The sequence below is a fragment of the Bos grunniens genome, chromosome 10 (genome assembly GCF_055505025.1).
Source record: "Bos grunniens cultivar Pamir isolate PY7600 chromosome 10, Bosgru_T2T1.0, whole genome shotgun sequence".
Taxonomy (NCBI): domain Eukaryota; kingdom Metazoa; phylum Chordata; class Mammalia; order Artiodactyla; family Bovidae; genus Bos; species Bos grunniens.
In genome coordinates, this window is record NC_141174.1 from 92724010 (window position 1) to 92743112 (window position 19103).

Below are 19103 nucleotides of genomic sequence, written 5' to 3' on the forward strand. Positions count from 1 at the left end.
ACGGCTAGAACCCATGTTAGAGATAAGTTTAGCTTTTTAAGAAACTGTAAAATTGTTTTCCAAAGGAGTTGTTCTACTTCATATTCTCAGTGGCAGTATATGAGAATGCCAGTTACCTCCACATCTCATTAAGACTTGGCACAATCAATTCCTTAAATTTTAGCCATTCTAAGAGTTGTATAGAGGTAACTCAATTTAAATTTGCGTTTCCCTAATAACTAATATTGAGCACATTTTCATCCACATTTTTGTCATCCATGGCAAACTATCAAAATATTTTTCCAAGGTTTTAATTTGCTTTTTCTCCTTACTGTTGAGTTTTGTGAGTTTGAATATACAGGTCTTTTTATCAGATAAATGCTCTGTAGAATTTTCTCCCAGATTGTGGCTTATCTTTTTATTCTCTTAAGAATGCCTTTTAAAGAACAAAGTTTTGTCTTTTTATGGACTCAAATTTATCAATTTGCCCTTTTATGAACCTTGATTTTATTGTTTTATCTAAGAAATCTGTGCTAAAGATACAAAGATTTTTTTCTTGTTTTCTCAAGAAGTTTTATATTTGTTGATTTAACATTTAAGTTTATGTCCCCTTTTTTAGTTAAGTTTTAAGATACAGTATAAGGGATGGATTAAAGTTCTTTTATTCCAACATAAATGCAATTATTCCAGCATCATTTCTTACAAAGACTATTCTTCCTGCACTACACTGTACCTTTCTCTAGAAAATCACTCATCTATATTTGGGTGGGTTATTTCTGGACACTCTGTCTCATCGTTCTATTTGTCAGCCTTTATGTCAGTATCACACCTTTATGATTGCTTAAGTTTTCTAGTGTGCCTTCAAATTAGGCATGTTAATCTTCCGGCTTTGCTGTTGTTTTTCAAAGTTGTTTTGGCTATTCTAGGCTACTATGTTTCTATATATCTTTTAGAATCACCTGGCTCACTTCTATAAAACAACCTAAAAGGATTTTAATAGGGATTGCACTGTGTCTATAGATCCCTTTGGAGAGAATTCACATCATATAATAATGCTGAGTCTTCCAATCCATTAACAAGGTATATCTCTCCATTTATATTTTCTACATAAATGATTATATAATCCATGAATAAAGTCAATTTTACTCCTTCCTTTCTAATGTGAGGCTTCTTACTTGGTTTTCTGACCTGTTTATACTGGTGAGAACCTCTACTACAAAGTTTAAAATAAGTGGTGAGAATAAACATCTTTATCTTCTTCTTGATCTTAAACAGAAAGCTTTTAGTCCTTCACCATTAAGTATGATGTTAAATGTTACAGTTTTTCATAGATGCCCTTTATCAAGTTGAGAAAGTTACCTTTTATTCCAACTTTGAGTGTTTTTATCATGAAAGTGAAGGTTTTGGGATTTTGTCAAATGTTTCTTTTGCATCAATCAAGATGATCATATGATGAATTATGATAACTACTTTTCTAATCTTAAACCGATCTTAAATTCCTAGAATAAGCTACACTCACTTGATCGTGACACAATATCTTTAAACATACACAACATCTTTAAACACAGAATTAGATTCTTTGGCAAGATTTTCAACTGTCCAAAGTCTACTCCATTTCTGCTCATCCCAGTGACTATTCCAACCCCAAAACACATTTTTGGAAGTCTTCATTAGGGAAGATTTGTCCCTTCTGCTTCATTTATTTAACATTTATTTATATTAATATGAGCATGGCTCATACATATATATGTTCTTTTTTCTTATTAATGTTTTTGCTTTGTTACCTGTGTACCAAGAAACCAGAGTATCAGAGTGGTTAAAGTGATATATGTAACATGCACTCTGAAGAGAGTTTCATAAATAAAATAATGTCTAAAGGCATCACAACAGCTATTTCAGTTACCTAACAGGGATCTTTCTAGTTAGTTCCAAACTCACAGATAAATTCTAGAAGCTGAATCTACCTAATAAAACCTCTAAGAAATTTTTTACAAGGTACAGAATATGTTTTAAAAAGTAAGCCTCTTTAATAGGTGGTGCTGGGAAAACTGAAAAAGCTACATGTGAAAGAATGAAACGAGAGCATTTCCTAACATCATACACAAAAATAAACTCAAAATGGATTAAAGACTTAAATGTAAGGCCAGAAACTATAAAGCTCTCTTAGAGGAAAATAAAGGAAGTATACTCTTCGACAGGCATCACAACAAGATCCTCTTTGAAATAAAAATAAACAAATGAGACTTAATTAAGCTTAAATGTTTCACAGCAAAGCAAACTATAAACAAGATTAAAAAGACAACCCTCAAGTGGAAGAAAATAACAGCAAACAAAACAACTGACAAAGGATTCATCTCCAGAATATATAAGCAGCTCATACAGATCACATCAGGAAAACAAACAGCCCAACCAAAAAACGGGCAGAAGACCTAAACAGACATTTCTCCAAAGAAGACATACAGATGGCTAATAAGCACACAAAAGATGCTCAACATCGTCCAGTGTTAGAGAAATGCAAATCAAAACTACACTGAAGAATCACCTCACACCAGTCTGAATGGCCATCATCAAAAAATCTACAAACAATAAACGCTGGAGAGGGCGCGGAGAAAAGGGAACCCTCTTGCACCACTGGTGGGAACGTAAACTGATACACCCACTATGGAAGACGGTATGGAGATTTCTTACAAAAATAGGAATACTACTACCATATGATGCAGCAATCCTACTACTGGGCATATACCCTGAGGAAACCATTAACTGAAAAAGACATTTGTATCCCAATGTAAAATGCAGCACTATTTACAACAGCAAAGACACAGAAGCAACCTGATGTCCACTGACAAATGAATGGATAAAGAAGCTGCGGTATATTTATACAATGGAATATTACTCAGCCATAAAAGGAATGCATTTGAGTCAGTTCTAATGAGGTGGATGAACCTGGTGCCCATCATACAGAGTGAAGTCAGAAAAACAGGTATCATATTTTAATGCATATATACATGAAATGCAGAAAGATGGCACTGATGAACCTATCTGCAGGCCAGCAATGAGACACAGACAGAGAGAAAAGACTTTGGACACAGGAGGGGGAAGGAGAGGGTGGGACGAACGGAAAGAGTAACACAGAAACATATGCACTACCATACACCAAGTAGATAGCCAGTGAGAATGTGCTGTTATGACGCAGGAGCTCTAACCTAGAACTCTGTTGACAACTTGAGGGTGGGGCGGGGGGAGTAGGGAAGGAGGTTCAAGAGGGAGGGCACACATGTATACCTGTGGCTGATTCATGTTGATGTATGGCAGAAACCAACACAATACTGTAAAGCAATTATCCTTCGATTAAAAATAAATTTTAAAAAATACAAAAATTAAGCTGTCCTAATAAAAGGAAAATATTTCTAAAATGTTTCTCTCAAACAGTGATGAAGGAATGTAAAGATCGGTTCACTTTCCTCCTTTATATGTAAGCTGTTGTTGCTGCTGTTTAGTCACTAAGGCCTGTCCAACTCTCTTTGCGACCCCATGAACTGTAGCCCTCCAGGCTTCTCTGTTCATGGGATTTCCCAAGCAACAATAGTAGGGTGGGTTGCATTTCCTCCTCCAGGGGATACTATTGACCAAGGGATCAAATTGCCAACATCTGCTGGATCATCGAAAAAGCAAGAGAATTCAAGAAAAACATGTATTTCTGCTTTATTGACTATGCCAAAGCCTTTGTGTGGATCACAATAAACTGTGGAAAATTCTGAAAGAGATGGGAATACCAAACCACCTGACCTGCCTCTTGAGAAACCTATATGCAGGTCAGGAAGCAACAGTTAGAACTGGACATGGAACAACAGACTGGTTCCCAATAGGAAAAGGAGTACGTCAAGGCTGTATATTGTCACCCTGCTTCTTTAACTTATATGCAGAGTACATCATGAGAAACGCTGGCCTGGAAGAAGCACAAGCTGGAATCAAGATTGCTGAGAGAAATATCAATCACCTCAGATATGCAGATGACACCACCCTTATGGCAGAAAGTGAAGAGGAACTAAAGAGCCTCTTGATGAAGGTGAAAGAGGAGAGTGAAAAAGTTGGCTTAAAACTCAATATTCAGAAACAAAGATCATGGCATCTGGTCCCATCACTTCATGGGAAATAGATGGGAAAACAGTGGAAACAGTGTCAGACTTTATTTTTGGGGGCTCCAAAGTCACTGCAGATGGTGACTGCAGCCATGAAATTAAAAGACGCTTATTCCTTGAAGAAAAGTTATGACCAACCTAGATAGCATATTCAAAAGCAGAGACATTACTTTGCCAACAAAGGTCCGTCTAGTCAAGGCTATGGTTTTTCCAATAGTCATGTATGGATGTGAGAGTTGGACTGTGAAGAAAGCTGAGTGCCAAAGAATTGATGCTTTTGAACTGTGGTGTTGGAGAAGACTCTTGAGAGTCCCTTGGACTGCAAGGAGATCCAACCAGTCCATTCTAAAGGAGATCAGCCCTGGGATTTCTTTGGAAGGAATGATGCTATAGCTGAAACTCCAGTACTCTGGCCACCTCATGCAAAGAGTTGACTCATTGGAAAAGACCCTGATGCTGGGAGGGATTGGGTGTAGGAGGAGAAGGGGACGACAGAGGATGCGATGGCTGGATGGCATCACTGACTCGGTGGACGTGAGTCTGAGTGAACTCCGGGAGTTGGTGATGGACACGGAGGCCTGGAGTGCTGCAATTCATGGGGTCGCAAAGAGTCGGACTCGACTGAACAACTGAACTGAACTGAACCTCACTTGGAAGACTATTTAAACAACATGAAAATGGACTAGGGCTTTGAATATGTTTTTATAGTTAAAATCAAATATCAAGTATCTTTCTATAGAAAAAATTAAATTGACTTCCTGGCTCATATGCTAATACAACATTTTTCAGGATGCTAAAATGATTTTCTATTTCAATCATATTTAATCTCTAATTTCAATTAGCAAAATATTCTAACGTAAAAGGTATGAAATCGCCACAGATATTATGTTATAAAGGAATAGAACCAAAAAAATACTGTCTACTTCCCAGAGGTAGCTTGCTTTTAAAAAGTATACCTGGAAGAAGCTTAGAAGTAGTATATCATCCTAACTACAAGTAAAAAGCTGGAAAAACTGAAAAATCAACAACTCTTCTTAAATCTGAAAGAGAAGAGAAGCCAGAAGGCAAACTGCAACCCCAAACTGGAAAGACAGACAGATGGATACAGAGAATCAAGTTATTGGAGCAGAAACCTCTGCAGCAACCATTGCAGGGTAGGAATACCTGAACTGTAACTGTCAAAATGCTGTTGGCCCGGAGTGGACAACTCGGAGTTAAAACTCCAAGAAGACCTAGTCATTCGGGAAATCCACACATTTGTGAGTTTTACCAACAACAGCTCACCCTGGCTCTGAGTGATTTCTTTAGAGAAAAATCCCTTCGTGCTTCTGGAAGGAGGTGGCAGAAAGGAATCATTTGGGAACACTCTAGAGCAGCGATCCCCAGACTTTTTGGCACCAGGGACCAGTTTCGTGGAAGACAAGTTTTCCAGGGATTGCATGGCGGGGAGGTGGGGGGGAGTAGTTTTGGGATTCAAATGCATTACATTTATTGTGCATTTTATCTCTATTATTACATCAGCTCCACCTCAGATCATCAGGCATTAGATCCCAGAGGTTGGGGAGCCCTGCCTACAGCACTCTGTTCTTAACAAGGTATGCCCTCAGGAGAAACCAGAGCCCAACTCACTCTGGAAGTAAGTTTTATTACAGCCTGACCTATATAATGTAGTAGTAGTGTTAGCGGCTCAGTAGTGTTTGACTCGTTGTGACCCCACCAACTGTAGCCCATCGGGCTCTTCTGTCCATGAGATTCTCCAGGCAAGAATACTGGAGTGGGTGGCCATTCCCTTCTCCAGAGGATCTTCCCAACCCAGAGATTGAACCTGGGTCTCCTGCATTGCAGATAGATTCTTTACCATTTGAGCTACAGGGAAAATTTTTAGAGATCCTATACGGGGAAACCGAAAATACCCAATTCCAGCCCACTCTATGACACCCTGTCCCACCTGAGGAGAGGGAAGGACTGAGAAGCACTGGTGCAGTTCACAGTCCAGAGGCACTGGCTAACTATTCAATAAGAGACTGAGACCTACTCATAGGCCCACAGAATGCTTCCCCTCCCCCATACCTTACCATCACGTTACTAAAGGCCTATTTACAGCAGTTCCTTTTACATTATGTGCAGCAATCAAGTAAAAATCACAAGACATAACAAAAATGCAAAAAAATACATAGCTTAAAAATATAGAGCAAGCATCAGAATCACAGTCAGATAAGATTAGGATGTTGGAATTACCATCAGGAATGTAATATGCTATGGGTTCTAATGGATAAACTAGACAGTATGCAAGAACAGATTAGCAATGTAAACAGAGGCGGAAATCCTAAGAACCAAACAAACTAATTTTAGTTTTATGGTTCCAAATATGAGAGAAAAGGCTAGTGTGTGTATCTCCACCAAGAGCAACTAGAATAGTAGGATAAAATGGAAAAAAAATCTGCTAAAATCCACTGAAGAGCTGCTGAAGCATCCAGGAATAGAGTCCATGGTTCTGGAGTGGAAGACAACTACAGAAATGTAAGCTGGCATTCTACAGCTTCAATTCATTTTTGCTGAATACAAGACAATAGGCTGAAAATTCAGACTCTGCCTGCACAGAACACAGCTGTGAGGGAAAAGACAAACCAACAGAAGCTTTGAGCAGATTCACATGTTGAGTAATGAGAAGTGAGAGGCACAATACTGGCCCAAACATGCAGCCAACTTTTCTCTCAAGGCATGCACCAAACACAGACGCTAACAAGTCAGAAGACCCTCTGAAAGCAGAATAGGCTTTCTGCAGCGTTCCCCAATGGGAAAAGAATTAGAACGGTAATTCTCAAATTTTTGGCCTCAGCACTTCTTTATTATTGAGCATCACAAGGAACTTTTGATAATGTAGGTTGTAGCTCTTGCTTTACCAAATGAGAAACTAAAACTGAGAAATAGTTAAAGCATTTAACTAATTTTTAGATAAATTTCTTATAATAAAATAACACTTTCATGAAAACTGGACGAGTGGGAGAAGAAAAAGAGTAGCATTACTTTATATTTTTGCAAACCTCTTTAATGTCAGGCTCAATAGACTACAGCTCAGCTCAGCCCCTAACTTATCCTCTAGCTGACAAGCAGGGCAAAGGTGAACTTCTTTTGAAACAACTGGCCAACATCAGAAGCCTCCACAATTCTTTACTCACCACAACCAGATTCAGTCAAGTCATGTTAAGTATACCAACAGCTGCACCATATGATTAAAAACAAAGAGAAAAATATGAACAATACAAAACAGGTTCACAGAGCATTCTAGATACTGAAGTGTGCACATACAGACATTCAGGATGGGGAACACATGTATACCTGTGGCGGATTCATTTTGATATTTGGCAAAACTAATACAATTATGTAAAGTTTAAAAATAAAATAAAATTTAAAAAAAAATTTCATGAGAATGAAATCTTTAAAAAATTTCTAGTACACATGGCAAAAGGGAAAGAAACTACTGAAACTAAGAATACATGAGTTTATACTTGGATAAATTCCTAAAAACATACAACCTGCCAAGTCTGAATCATAAGGAAATAGAAAATCTGAACAGACCGTTTACTAGTAAGGAGAGTGAATTAGTAATCAAAAACTTCCCCAAAACAAAAGTCCAGGACCTCATGGCCTCATTGGTGAAATCACCAAACATTTAATGAAGAATTAATAACAATGATTCTCAAACTCTTCCAAAACACAGAAGAGGAGGGAACACTTCCAAACTCATTTTATGAGGCCAGCATTACCCTGATACCAACGCCAGATAAGTGCACTACAAAAAAAGAAAATTACCAGCCACTATTCCTAATTAACATAGAGGCAAAAAACAAATTCAACAATACATGAAAAGGATAACAAGGAAAAGAGCAGCAGGAACTCTTCTCCTATTCATGCAAGGACCCTTTTATTCCTCTCCAACCTACATCTTATAGGGGTGCCTCTCTCATTCCTTGACAACCAACCTGTTATTTACCATTAGATCCAAAGATTCCTTCCTTCCGCCCATATATTTTTTTCCCTTCATTCCATTTCTAACCAATTTAGTTTTCTGTTGTATGACACTTTTTTCTCCAAATTCCCTAATATTCCCCATTTCCTTCCTTTTCATTTTCAGTTTCCATGTTTTCATTTCTAACTCCATTTGGCAAGTGTTTGGGGGACTGGGAGGGGTAAAGGTGGCGGGGGGCGGTGATATACATTCTGGATAATCAAAGATATTTTTTGTTGAAAAGGAAAAGAAGAAGTTAAACAACTGAATGTGGCCCTCTAATTTCTCTAATACATCATCTGTACAATACACACCTATTTCATAGTAATGTTGCTCCATGTGCATGAGAGCTGAAAAAGGTCTGTCATTCATAAACCAGTTTACTCAAATAAAAGTAAGCTGATCAACAACTGAATGCACGGACTCATCTAAGGCCAGCATCTAAATCAGCATTTCCCAATGTTTATTTTCTAAAACAATAAAAGATACTCCACATACAAACATATATAATGGTTTCACGGTTACACCACGAAGCACACCAAGCTCTTAAAGAAACCTAAGAAATTCTGAAATGAAGAAACGTATTTAGTTTTATTATCCCACTTAACTTCCCAAACTTAAGCTAATGAGCATTTTTTCTACAACACCTAGTAATATCCCACAGAACACGCATTTAGGAAATGTTTATCCTAACCATTCATTAAAATATATCATGCAAAATAGTATACTTAATCTTACAGTCTGCTGCTGCTGCTGCTAAGTCACTTTAGTCGTGTCTGACTCTGTGTGACCCCATAGACGGCAGCCCACCAGGCTCCCCCGTCCCTGGGATTCTCCAGGCAAGAACACTGGAGTGGGTTGCCATCTCCTTCTCCAACAGTCTAAACGGTTTTAAAATGTCAATGCCTTTTGAAAAACCAAAAATGAATTTACACAGAAAATAATTACCAAGTTGCTAGGTGAAGTGACTCACTTTAAATATTACATGTATATTTACCTTAGCTAGGTTACCCAGATCCATTTAAAAAATTAGGATTAATCACCACTTTTGACTTTTTTTTTTAAGGCAAAAATAGGAGTAAAATATTCTTATGGAAAAGAATCTTTTACAAATATTAAGACTTAAGTTTGTTCTCATTTTCCCCTCATTCATTTTCATGTTTGGTCTTTTTTCTCAAGTGGGAGAAAAGAATAGGATATTGTTAGTTACAAGGTCGAATGAATATACAGCAAGTTAGAGATGGACTTAATACACAGAGATGTTATATACAGACTTTTCTGAAGGTATACTGTACAATAATAAAAAGCTTAAAACATGAACATACGTCACTTTTACCTTTAAGGTGCACTACAAATTATTTACTTCACAGGTTTAAAGAGCACATTTTAAAGTACACACATTTTACCTGAAAGCTCCGTAAAGTGGTCTGTACCAACAGACAAATGAACAAGGAGTAAAAAGTAAGAACCACAGGATACTCAATCCAAAATCAACCCCTCTTGGAGGATCAACACAAAACCAAGCCAAGCATCCGAAGATATTTAGAAATAGTGTTACAGCATGGACTGTGGAATTAAAAAACAAAACAGAAAAGAAATGTTTATGTTCAATGTATGTATTCATTTAACAGAAATTATAATTGAAAAAATACTTCCTAAAAGCACATACAGTCTACCCCATTTCCATTTAGTATTTTTCGAAACATTGCTGTTTTTTACACGTTTGATTTGAAAACAGAGTATTCACAGGAAAAGGAGTTCTAATACATGCACTGTTTGGCAAAAATTCTTTTGGCCCTTTCCTAATGGGCAATTACACAGCTAAACCGGAGAAGCACAACCTTAAGGGCTTCTTCCCTAAGAAGGAAACATGTGATGTGTCTCTTGATCCAAAGCCCAAGCAGGAACGTAGTGGCTGCCAGGAAAAGAACCAGGACTTGTGAAGAAAAAGATTCTACACTTAGAACTATAATTTTTATAGCACAGGGCTGCAGGCTCCTCCCAGCATGAATTACGCAAAAGAATACTAGAGAAGCGCCCTGTGCAATCTCATTGTAACACTTTTAAGCAATACAATTAATTAGAATGACTGGACTGAAACTAATACAGTAGAAACTTCCAATGACTATACAGTCAATCTATAAGGATTATCAACTCATTTTCATAAAGTTGCCCATTTTTAAAAGTCCTGGCATTAAAAACAGTGTTTTGGTAGGGGATTACATTTATTTTAAAAAAGTAAAGTTTACCATGATGCACTTTACCTACTTTGGCAGATCTTTCTTTTTGTTAATACAAATAGATCTTGGCAAACTCTTCCTATAATCTTAATAATTGCTTTGCCTGATGGACCAAAACCCAAAAATCTGAGTAACATCTAAGAATATCTAACATCTAACATCTATAATTAGTAACTTTTTTAAAGGATTTTTTAAAAAATTTATTCACAGGCTGAATTTGTTATAAGAAATAAATCATTTCAAAAGTTAAAGTACTGTTTAATGTAAATTATCAGTACAGTAAAAATGTTAACAAACTACTACCTTAATTAAAAACAACAAATGGAAAACCTAGTGAGTATAAATTTCAAAAATACATTTTCAACATACATTAAAAAAAACTTTAAAACTTCTTTAAATTATTAATCAAAAAATTGATAGTTAATGAAGTAAGATATAAACACATTCCAGGGTGCCTCTAAATTTGCCTTTATCTAACAACCAGATAAATACACAAATGCTAGGGAAGGAGAGCGAGCCCCAGAGGAAGAATGAAAATACGTGGGTTCGAGTGACATATACTGAGCTAAGCAGCCTCAGTGCATTTCAGGTTTTCAACTCGAGAAGGGCACAAGCCCTTCCAGCTTTAAAATTCCATCCCATTCTACCACACAGGAAAGACTCTTAGTTATTCCCATTAGGATTCCTAAGTCATGAAAGCTAGCTTATAATAAATTTACTCAAAATCCTTGGCCTCAAAATAAAAGTAGTTCTGTTAAGGGCTTAAAAACAGAATTTGAGATATTGTGTGATATTATTCTGTAATATTAAATGGAAACCAACTGCCTAAAACCATTATAAATGTTCAGAACATTAAGTCAAATTTCAGCCTCTAAAGAAGTAACTTTTTAAGGTTTATCCCCTAATCTGTTTAAGAAAAAAAGACAGAATATACCGGTATGTGTATTTTTTTTTAAACTTTACAATATTGTATTGGTTTTGCCAAATATTGAAATGAATCCACAGTATGTGTATTTTAAAGCTCACAAAAATTCTTTTCATAATAGATTAAAATATCAATTAAATTTTGTGTAATCTATTAAAATTTTTTCTATATGTTTTCATAGTAACCAGCAACTATGATCAGTAAGTCATTCATTTGTATCCCAATGAAGAGTAAAATATGTAGGTCTACTTACTAAACAATCAGTCCTCTTACACAGAGACCAAAGAAACACACAGAAGGTCTAGGTAAAGTGAAATGCACGATTCTATGTTGTTAATTTCAATCCAACTTCAGTCCACTTGATGGATTCCGATTGCGGGTAAAATACTTAAGAAAATTTTAGGCCATTTTGTTTATATGATTCCCAAGTTGAATGCTCCTCCTTCTTATAAAATTTCAATTTGCTTTATTAAGCACTCAAATCTGGTATTAGTGGACCTAAATTTGCAACCATCATTGGAATATTCTTCTTGCTAAGTCCTGCATTACAATATAGATACCTAAAATAAACAATTTTAGGACAGTATATTATCTTTTTCAATAAATGGTCTTTAACGTAGCTGATGTTTTTAAATTTTCTTTTTCTTCTTTAAATTCAAGAATATAGTCAAAAAGAGGTTGAGATTCATTTCATATTGGTATTTCTAATTGCTTCAGTTCCTTTACAGAGATTACTTGCCTCAAGAAAAGTACCATTGAAAGCATATCTTCATAATATTTGAGTTTAAAATGTAAATTACTTCTTTATTTTGGTACCTTGTAGGTGGCATAACATGGAAATCTAAACTCTGGGATCTAGAATCAAGCCATCCAACTCCAACTTTACTTGCTGAGTAATCTTGGGCAAGTTAGCTCAGATTCTCTAAGCTTTAGTTTCTCAAACTATAAAACTAGATAATATAGTACCTGCTTCATAGTGTGGTTAAGATTTAATAATGTAATATATATACAGTGATTAGCTCTGTGCTTCACACAAAGTAAATCCTGGATAAGTGTTATCTCTTGTTAGAATTATTGTTACAGTGTGATAATATTCTCCAGGCCAGAATACTGGAGTGGGTAGCCTTTCCCTTCTCCAGGCGATCTTCCCAACCCAAGGATCAAACTCACATCTCCTGCATTGCAGGTGGATTCTTTACCAGCTGAGCCTCAAAGGAAGCCCAAGAATAATGGAGTGGGTAGCGTATCCCTTCTCCAGCGGATCTTCCCAACCCAGGAACTGAACCAGGATCTCCTGCATTGCAGGCAGATTCTTTACCAACTAAGCTAACAGGGAAGCCCATTACAGTGTGAAAGCATTAGTCAACTCCAAAATCAGTAACAAGATGATACTTCTTGAAAATAACTTACTAAAACAGCCTATATCTTATGAAATTGAGAGACATTACTAAGTTAGCACTAGATCGTACTTTGTTGCAGATAATGTTTTTTCAAATCAGAACCTTAACTGGATGGAATCTTAAGCTCTCTTTGAATACAGATCTGCCAACTGAACAGGGTTGGGAAAAACTATAGCCAACTATGTTATTCGTAAGAACCTCAGAAAGTTATATGTAACTAGGACAAAACAGACCTATTTTGAAACAATTAGCACTTGTAAAGCAGTTAACTATTCGGTTAAAATTCATCATCTTCCCCATTCAATCTATATTTACCGAATTCCCTATAGAATTTTCTTCCAACACCCATCTCCCCTATCTAAAATATATTTTTTCACTAATAAGTCAAAGAACTTATACTTAAAATGCTAGGCTAATTTCTGCCAATTAAGAAAAGAATTATTTTGTGCTGTGCTTAGTCACTCAGTCGTGTCTGACTCTGTGCGACCCCATGCACTGTAGCCCACCAGGCTCCTCTGTCCATCGGGATTCTCCAGGCAAGACTACTGGAGTGGGTTGCCATGCCCTCCTCCAGGAGATCTTCCCAACCCAGGGATCAAGCCCAGGTCTTCCACATTGCAAATGGATTCTTTACCGTCTGAGCCACCAGGGAAGCCCAATTATTTTAATCTGCATATATTTAATGATACATTGATTAAATAAAATATGAGTTGTTAGTATGGACAGATATGGAATCAAAACCTTTAATAAAAATATGTAACACTACTGACACTCAGGATTAACCAAAGAAGTCAGATTGACAACATAATCTCAAAAGAAACTAAAATCAAGAGTTAAACATGTACTATCCATAAGGAATCGCTTCTCACATTCCAAAGCAACCTCGCAATGCTGCTGAAAGATTTTTAGGAAAATGATTTCATATATTTGGTGGAGAGAGGCTCCTTAACCATACAACAAGAACACACAAATTTTCTCCAACAAGAATGTACTCCACAATGCATTCATTAACTCAGCAGTTGCGCAAGTAAGAAGTCATGGCAGCTACCTCTCCTACCAAAACAACGATGTTAAATGGGGCTGAGACTGCTGTTTGGAATAAAAATAAAACAATAAGTGGGAATTCTGTGTACACACAAAAACTGGTAACAGCTTGACATTTAGTTTTAATATTCCATGTGCTGTAATTATATCCGAAGTATTGTGAACATCACAGCCTAAAATGTATGTCCTACTGTTCTATTTAATGAAATATCCGGTATTAATTCAGCACTTTCAATAATAAAAGTGTTCCTCTCCATCTGAAAGTGAACAGTAAATAGTGCTCAAAGCTCGAAGAGAAATAATTTATAATATTTCAACAGTTTATGCCCTTTTATAAGATAGTCATAATGCTTTACAGCTTTCATTTGCATAAAATACTATGAATAATTATTTCAAAGGATTATTACCTAGATAAGATTTTTCAGAGAAAAAGGATCATTGCAAAATTCCACCATATGATAGGGAAGTCCCTTCCTCAAAAGAATGCCAGTTCTCAGTACATAGACCTTCCTCAGATAAGAACTTAGACCACCACATACTGCACAATTCTGAAGTAACTATATATATGTGTCACTCAAATTTAAAATATCTACAGGAAAGGACCAATTAATGATGCTACCTTAATATATGAGTTTTTTAAAAGTAGATTTTTGACAATAAAATATAAACACTTTCAAACAAATATATAATTTATTCTATACTCACACATCCATAAGTAGTACATAATCTTTACTGTTTTTTGGAATTCTACAGGGATATCTACAGAAAAATCCTGATAAAAACAAGGGCCCACAGGAAAGTTGTCAGGAAGAGGTGGCCAATTGTTTTTTCTGCCTGCAAATTAAAAAAAAAGGAAGTTATTTATATAAGTACAAATATTGCAATTCTTTTTGCATGTAATTTGTTTCATAATAAAGAACATTATCTATTCTTTTAATAGGAGTTTAAAAATATAACACTGTAATATCTACATTCCTACAACTCTGAAAACCAAGCTTTCTGTTTTTAAAAATTTTCCCAGAATATCAATTAGATGGTAAAATAATTTTCCAGTGTCATACCATACCACTTATGTAAGTTGAAACAAGAAAAGAAAAAAAGGGCATAGGGACATATGCTGTGACTCTTCCCTAAAAAGAGATTTATTTCAAAGTCCCAAGACTCTGGCTCTCACATGAAACCCATGCAGATTTTAAGTCTCTACCATTTCCTCCTCTGTATCTACAATCTTTAAATATAATTCCTAACCCACATAGAGAGGCAAAACCTGCTTTTAAACTTTTGAGTTTTCTTCTGTTAACTCCATGAAGAAACACAAGCTAACTAATACCAAAGAATCAAATCTGGAAATCTCCCAAGTCTGGAAAAAGTTGTCAAAAGAAGAGATGTAAGAAAAGCATAAAAATATGTGAAAACTACATGAAACAATCATGAGAAAGAAGTTAAGGAATTACAGCACCTTCAAAAACCTAGAGAAAAAAATTCCAATTGTAAGAAGAAAAAATGTGTCTATAAAAAGAAATTAGACCAAAAATAGGGCTTGGGAAGTGGCGGCGAGAGTGGGGAGATAAAAAACTAAAATTAAGTCAAAACATTGAAAACAAAAAGTAAAAACAGCACCTAAAGGCCATTTTCTCATTTTACATATCATATCCCACACTCATAAATTAGATTTTACATACTTTTTCATAGATCAGGAAAATTTTCATAGTGGAAAAAAAGCATCCTCTATTTCTGATTCTTCCCAACATGCCTCCACTGTTTTATCACTCCTTTCAAACTTTATATAGTTCACACATCTCTCATACAAGTCTCATACTACTTGAGAAGCTGAGAAGAGTAGTAAAGAACAGAGGCTCTGAAACTAGAAACACCTACACATCTATTGTCTAGGAGACCCTGAACAACTTACTCAACCTCCTGAAGACTCTGTTTCTACATTTGTAAAGTGAGAACAACTTACCACCCTTCCTATAATTGTACTGAGGATGAAATGAGTTAACAGATGAAAAGTACTTAAATGTATAACATACAGCAAGTCCCTTAATTTCTCACACTTCATTACTATTTCATTTACTAAAACATCTCTCATAGAAGCAATTTGTATTAGTCAAAGTTAAGGGAACAGGACAGATTTTTGTTACATTAATTTTAGAAACACTGCTCTCAATTAAACTTTTAGTTCCTCCTTTCACAGATGCTGTCTCTGATGTTGCAAGTGAGAAACGGCCCAGGATAAATGTGTCCTTATGAGGCCCTTGTCGCTATTCAGTCACTCAGTCATGTCCAACTCTCCAACTCCATGGGCTGTGGCATGCCAGGCTTCCCTGTCCACCATCACCCAGAGCTTGCTCAAACTCATGTCCATTGAGTCGATGATGCCATCCATCCTCTGTCCTCTGCCAACCATCTCGTCCTCTGTCATCCCCTTCTCCTCCTGCCTTCCATCTTTCCCAGCATCAGGGTCTTTTCTAAAGAGACAGCTCTTCACATCAGGTGTATCGGAGCTTTAGCATCAGTCCTTCCAAGGAATATTCAGGGTTGATTTCCTTTAGGATTAACTGGTTGGATCTCCTTGCAGTCCAAGGGATTCTCAAGAGTCTCCTCCAACACCACAGTTTAAAAGCATCAATTCTTCGGTGCTCAGCCTTCTTTATGGTCCAACTCTCACATCCATGCATGACTACTGGAATAACCATAGCTTTGACTAGATGGACCTTTGTTGGCAAAGTAATGTCTCTGCTTTTTAATTGTCATAGCTTTTTTAGTATGAAAAGGCAAAGATATATGACATGAGGCCCTAGACTTATATATTCTAAGATAAAGAAAAAACAGGTAGTATATTATCACTCTAACATTGTCATGCCATAACTATCCAGACATACTCACAGTAATTTGTCTAGCTCTCTCATCCCTTCGTATCCAGAGACTTTCTAGTTCTCCCTAAGCTACTCCTTTGAACTCACTGATCTTTGGCAGTCACAGCCTAAATGGATTTCACATCAAATAATCGATTCACCTCTTACTTATTTCTTTGCTGTTGCTGTGTCTGCTAAGTTGTGTCCAACTCATTTGAGACCTGATGGACTGTAGCCCACCAGGCTCCTCTGTCCATGGGATTTTTCCTTCTCCAGGGGATCTTCCTGATGCAGGAATCAAATCCACATCTCCTGCATTGGCACACGGATTCTTTACCACTGAACCACCAGGGAAGTTACTTATTTGGCACCATCAAAATACCCAAGCTTCCAAGAGTTACCATAGGTGTTATTTTTTAAACTTGGTTTGACATATATAGATATACTTGTGAGGACAGAGGCAGATTAACTTGAAATTGGTCTGAATAAACCAGAAGTTACCAGCTAAATGCAGTCAAACATAGGGTATACTCCCAAGTACTCACAAAGCTTCAGTAGACCCAGCTGAAGGTCCAAGTGCAGAATGAAAGGCTCCTGATTTACAATAAAGTAAAACCATATTTTCATTCACTTGTGAAGAGTCTAATACTGTTCTAATCTATTAAAACATTGCAAATCAGCCAAGATCAGAGAACTACAGAGTATCAAGTAGGAAATCTGCCATGTCTGAGCTCCTTGGTAGAATAACAGGGTAGAATTTTATCTACAAACCGAATGACCTAGAGCTGGTGCAGGTCTATTAAAGAGGTTAAGTCATTTTTATTTCAAACATCTCTGGACACTACCATGTTGACTGAGGTTCTGCATTTCTCGTTCTCGACGGTCTAACTCCGCTGCTTTTCTTTCTAGTTCTTCCTGGCGCTTAAGAAGTTCAGCTTGGGCCAAGGCATGTTCCTAAACAGAAAATAAGGGAACATGCTGTCAGGAGTAGAAAATACAGTAATATTTCTGCTTCTACTATACTCCTACTTCTCTACTATGCTAGAAACTTAATTCAACTACTACTCCACATTATAGGAATTCACTGAAGATTACAGTTTTAGAAAATATTATGGAACTATTTGGCCCAGTTTGGCCTTCTGGTTATGAAAACCCTCAATAGGAATGTTGGGCCCATTAGGACAAGAAAAAATTCTCTCAGTAAGAGAAGTTATAATCCTAAGGTAATTGGGAAAATGAAATTAAGGGGAACCATGGCTAAATTCAAATGAGGGACAGAGACAGAACAGATGAGGAAAAGGGACAAATGGAGAAAAGGGCGACTGAATTTAGCGCTTACAAACTGGATTAAATGGCACCCAAGGTTCCCAGCGCAAGAATACCATATAATACATTATATTTTACAAGACAATGAGCTACAAGGAAGATATGGTTAAGAAATTCGGGTTTATAACTCCATCTGCCTTTATGTAATACCAGGCATCTTATTCATCTTTTTTCTTGGTATTTCTGCCACCTTCTATTGACTACCAATATACTTTGCTTAGCCATCCTAACTCTCTTCCAATAATATCTATCTGATCTTATCATTGTTACTGTAATGGAATTGTGTATTAAAAAGTGAGACCAAAAGCAATAAAAATTTCACTACACAAGTTATACACCAAGATAACAGGAATTCAATAACTGCTAATAATGGAGCAAAGCAAATCAGTACTTTAAAAATGAGGTATGAGTATTACAAGGCTGAGAAACTACTAACCCAGCTTCAAAAGTGAGTTAAAAATTAAACAAGAAGGATAAATCAACTATATTCCAATAAAATTAAATAATAAGGAATACTATATAAAGAAATATTTTGCTCTGAAAGCAAATGTTATTGATATTGTAATTTCCCATATGAATTAACACATGTAACATGAACTAACCTTTGCAATCTGTGTATAAGCTGGATGTTCTTCTGTTGGCTTCATTATTGCTGGCTGTGTACTGGGTACGTTAGGCATTTTCACATTACCTGGTGGAGGCTAGGAGATTAAGAAAAGGACAAATTACATAGCATAGAAACCCAACTTCAACTTCTTTCAAAAAGTATATCAATAAAAACCAAAATGCCAAGAACTGCCTCACTTGCTCCCCTAACTTCTCATAATCAAGTGTGTGGCAATGAGCTACTTAAGAAAATCTCCATTTTCTCAAACTTGTTCGTTTCTTAACTCTTCAGTTTGGCTGCTACTTCCAGCACTACAGCACTGGCACTCTCCTCCAGAACACTATACACTAAAAACAAAACGAAAACAAAAACCCTGCAAGTATGTCTTTTTAGTAAAATACAGATAGCACCAAATTGAAGAATTTATACCAAGGTTAACTGTGCACTAGGTTAACTGTCCACTCTTTCCATCTAACAAAGTTATGTGCCAGTGACCCTGAAAAGTAAATACGAACAGTCTTGGCAGAACCCCAGTAATACTCCTTGAAAAGAATAAGAGGGAAGATATTAGGGAGA

At 36.4% G+C, this 19103-nt stretch overlaps 1 protein-coding gene across 7 annotated transcripts in view; it reads right to left on the minus strand.

Annotated features, from left to right (window-relative positions):
- The window catches only part of SCAMP1 (secretory carrier membrane protein 1), a 151834-nt gene that overhangs the window by 56854 nt on the left and 75877 nt on the right, over window positions 1–19103 (minus strand). For all 7 annotated transcript variants that reach the window (XM_086323135.1, XM_086323133.1, XM_086323131.1 and 4 more), the window contains 4 exons: window positions 18523–18621; window positions 17440–17548; window positions 14442–14570; window positions 9534–9693 (listed from right to left, as the gene is read on the minus strand). In XM_086323135.1, the coding sequence (XP_086179261.1) occupies window positions 9534–9693; window positions 14442–14570; window positions 17440–17548; window positions 18523–18600 (476 nt within the window). In that variant the 5' untranslated portion in view covers window positions 18601–18621. The remainder of the gene's footprint in view (window positions 1–9533; window positions 9694–14441; window positions 14571–17439; window positions 17549–18522; window positions 18622–19103) is intronic.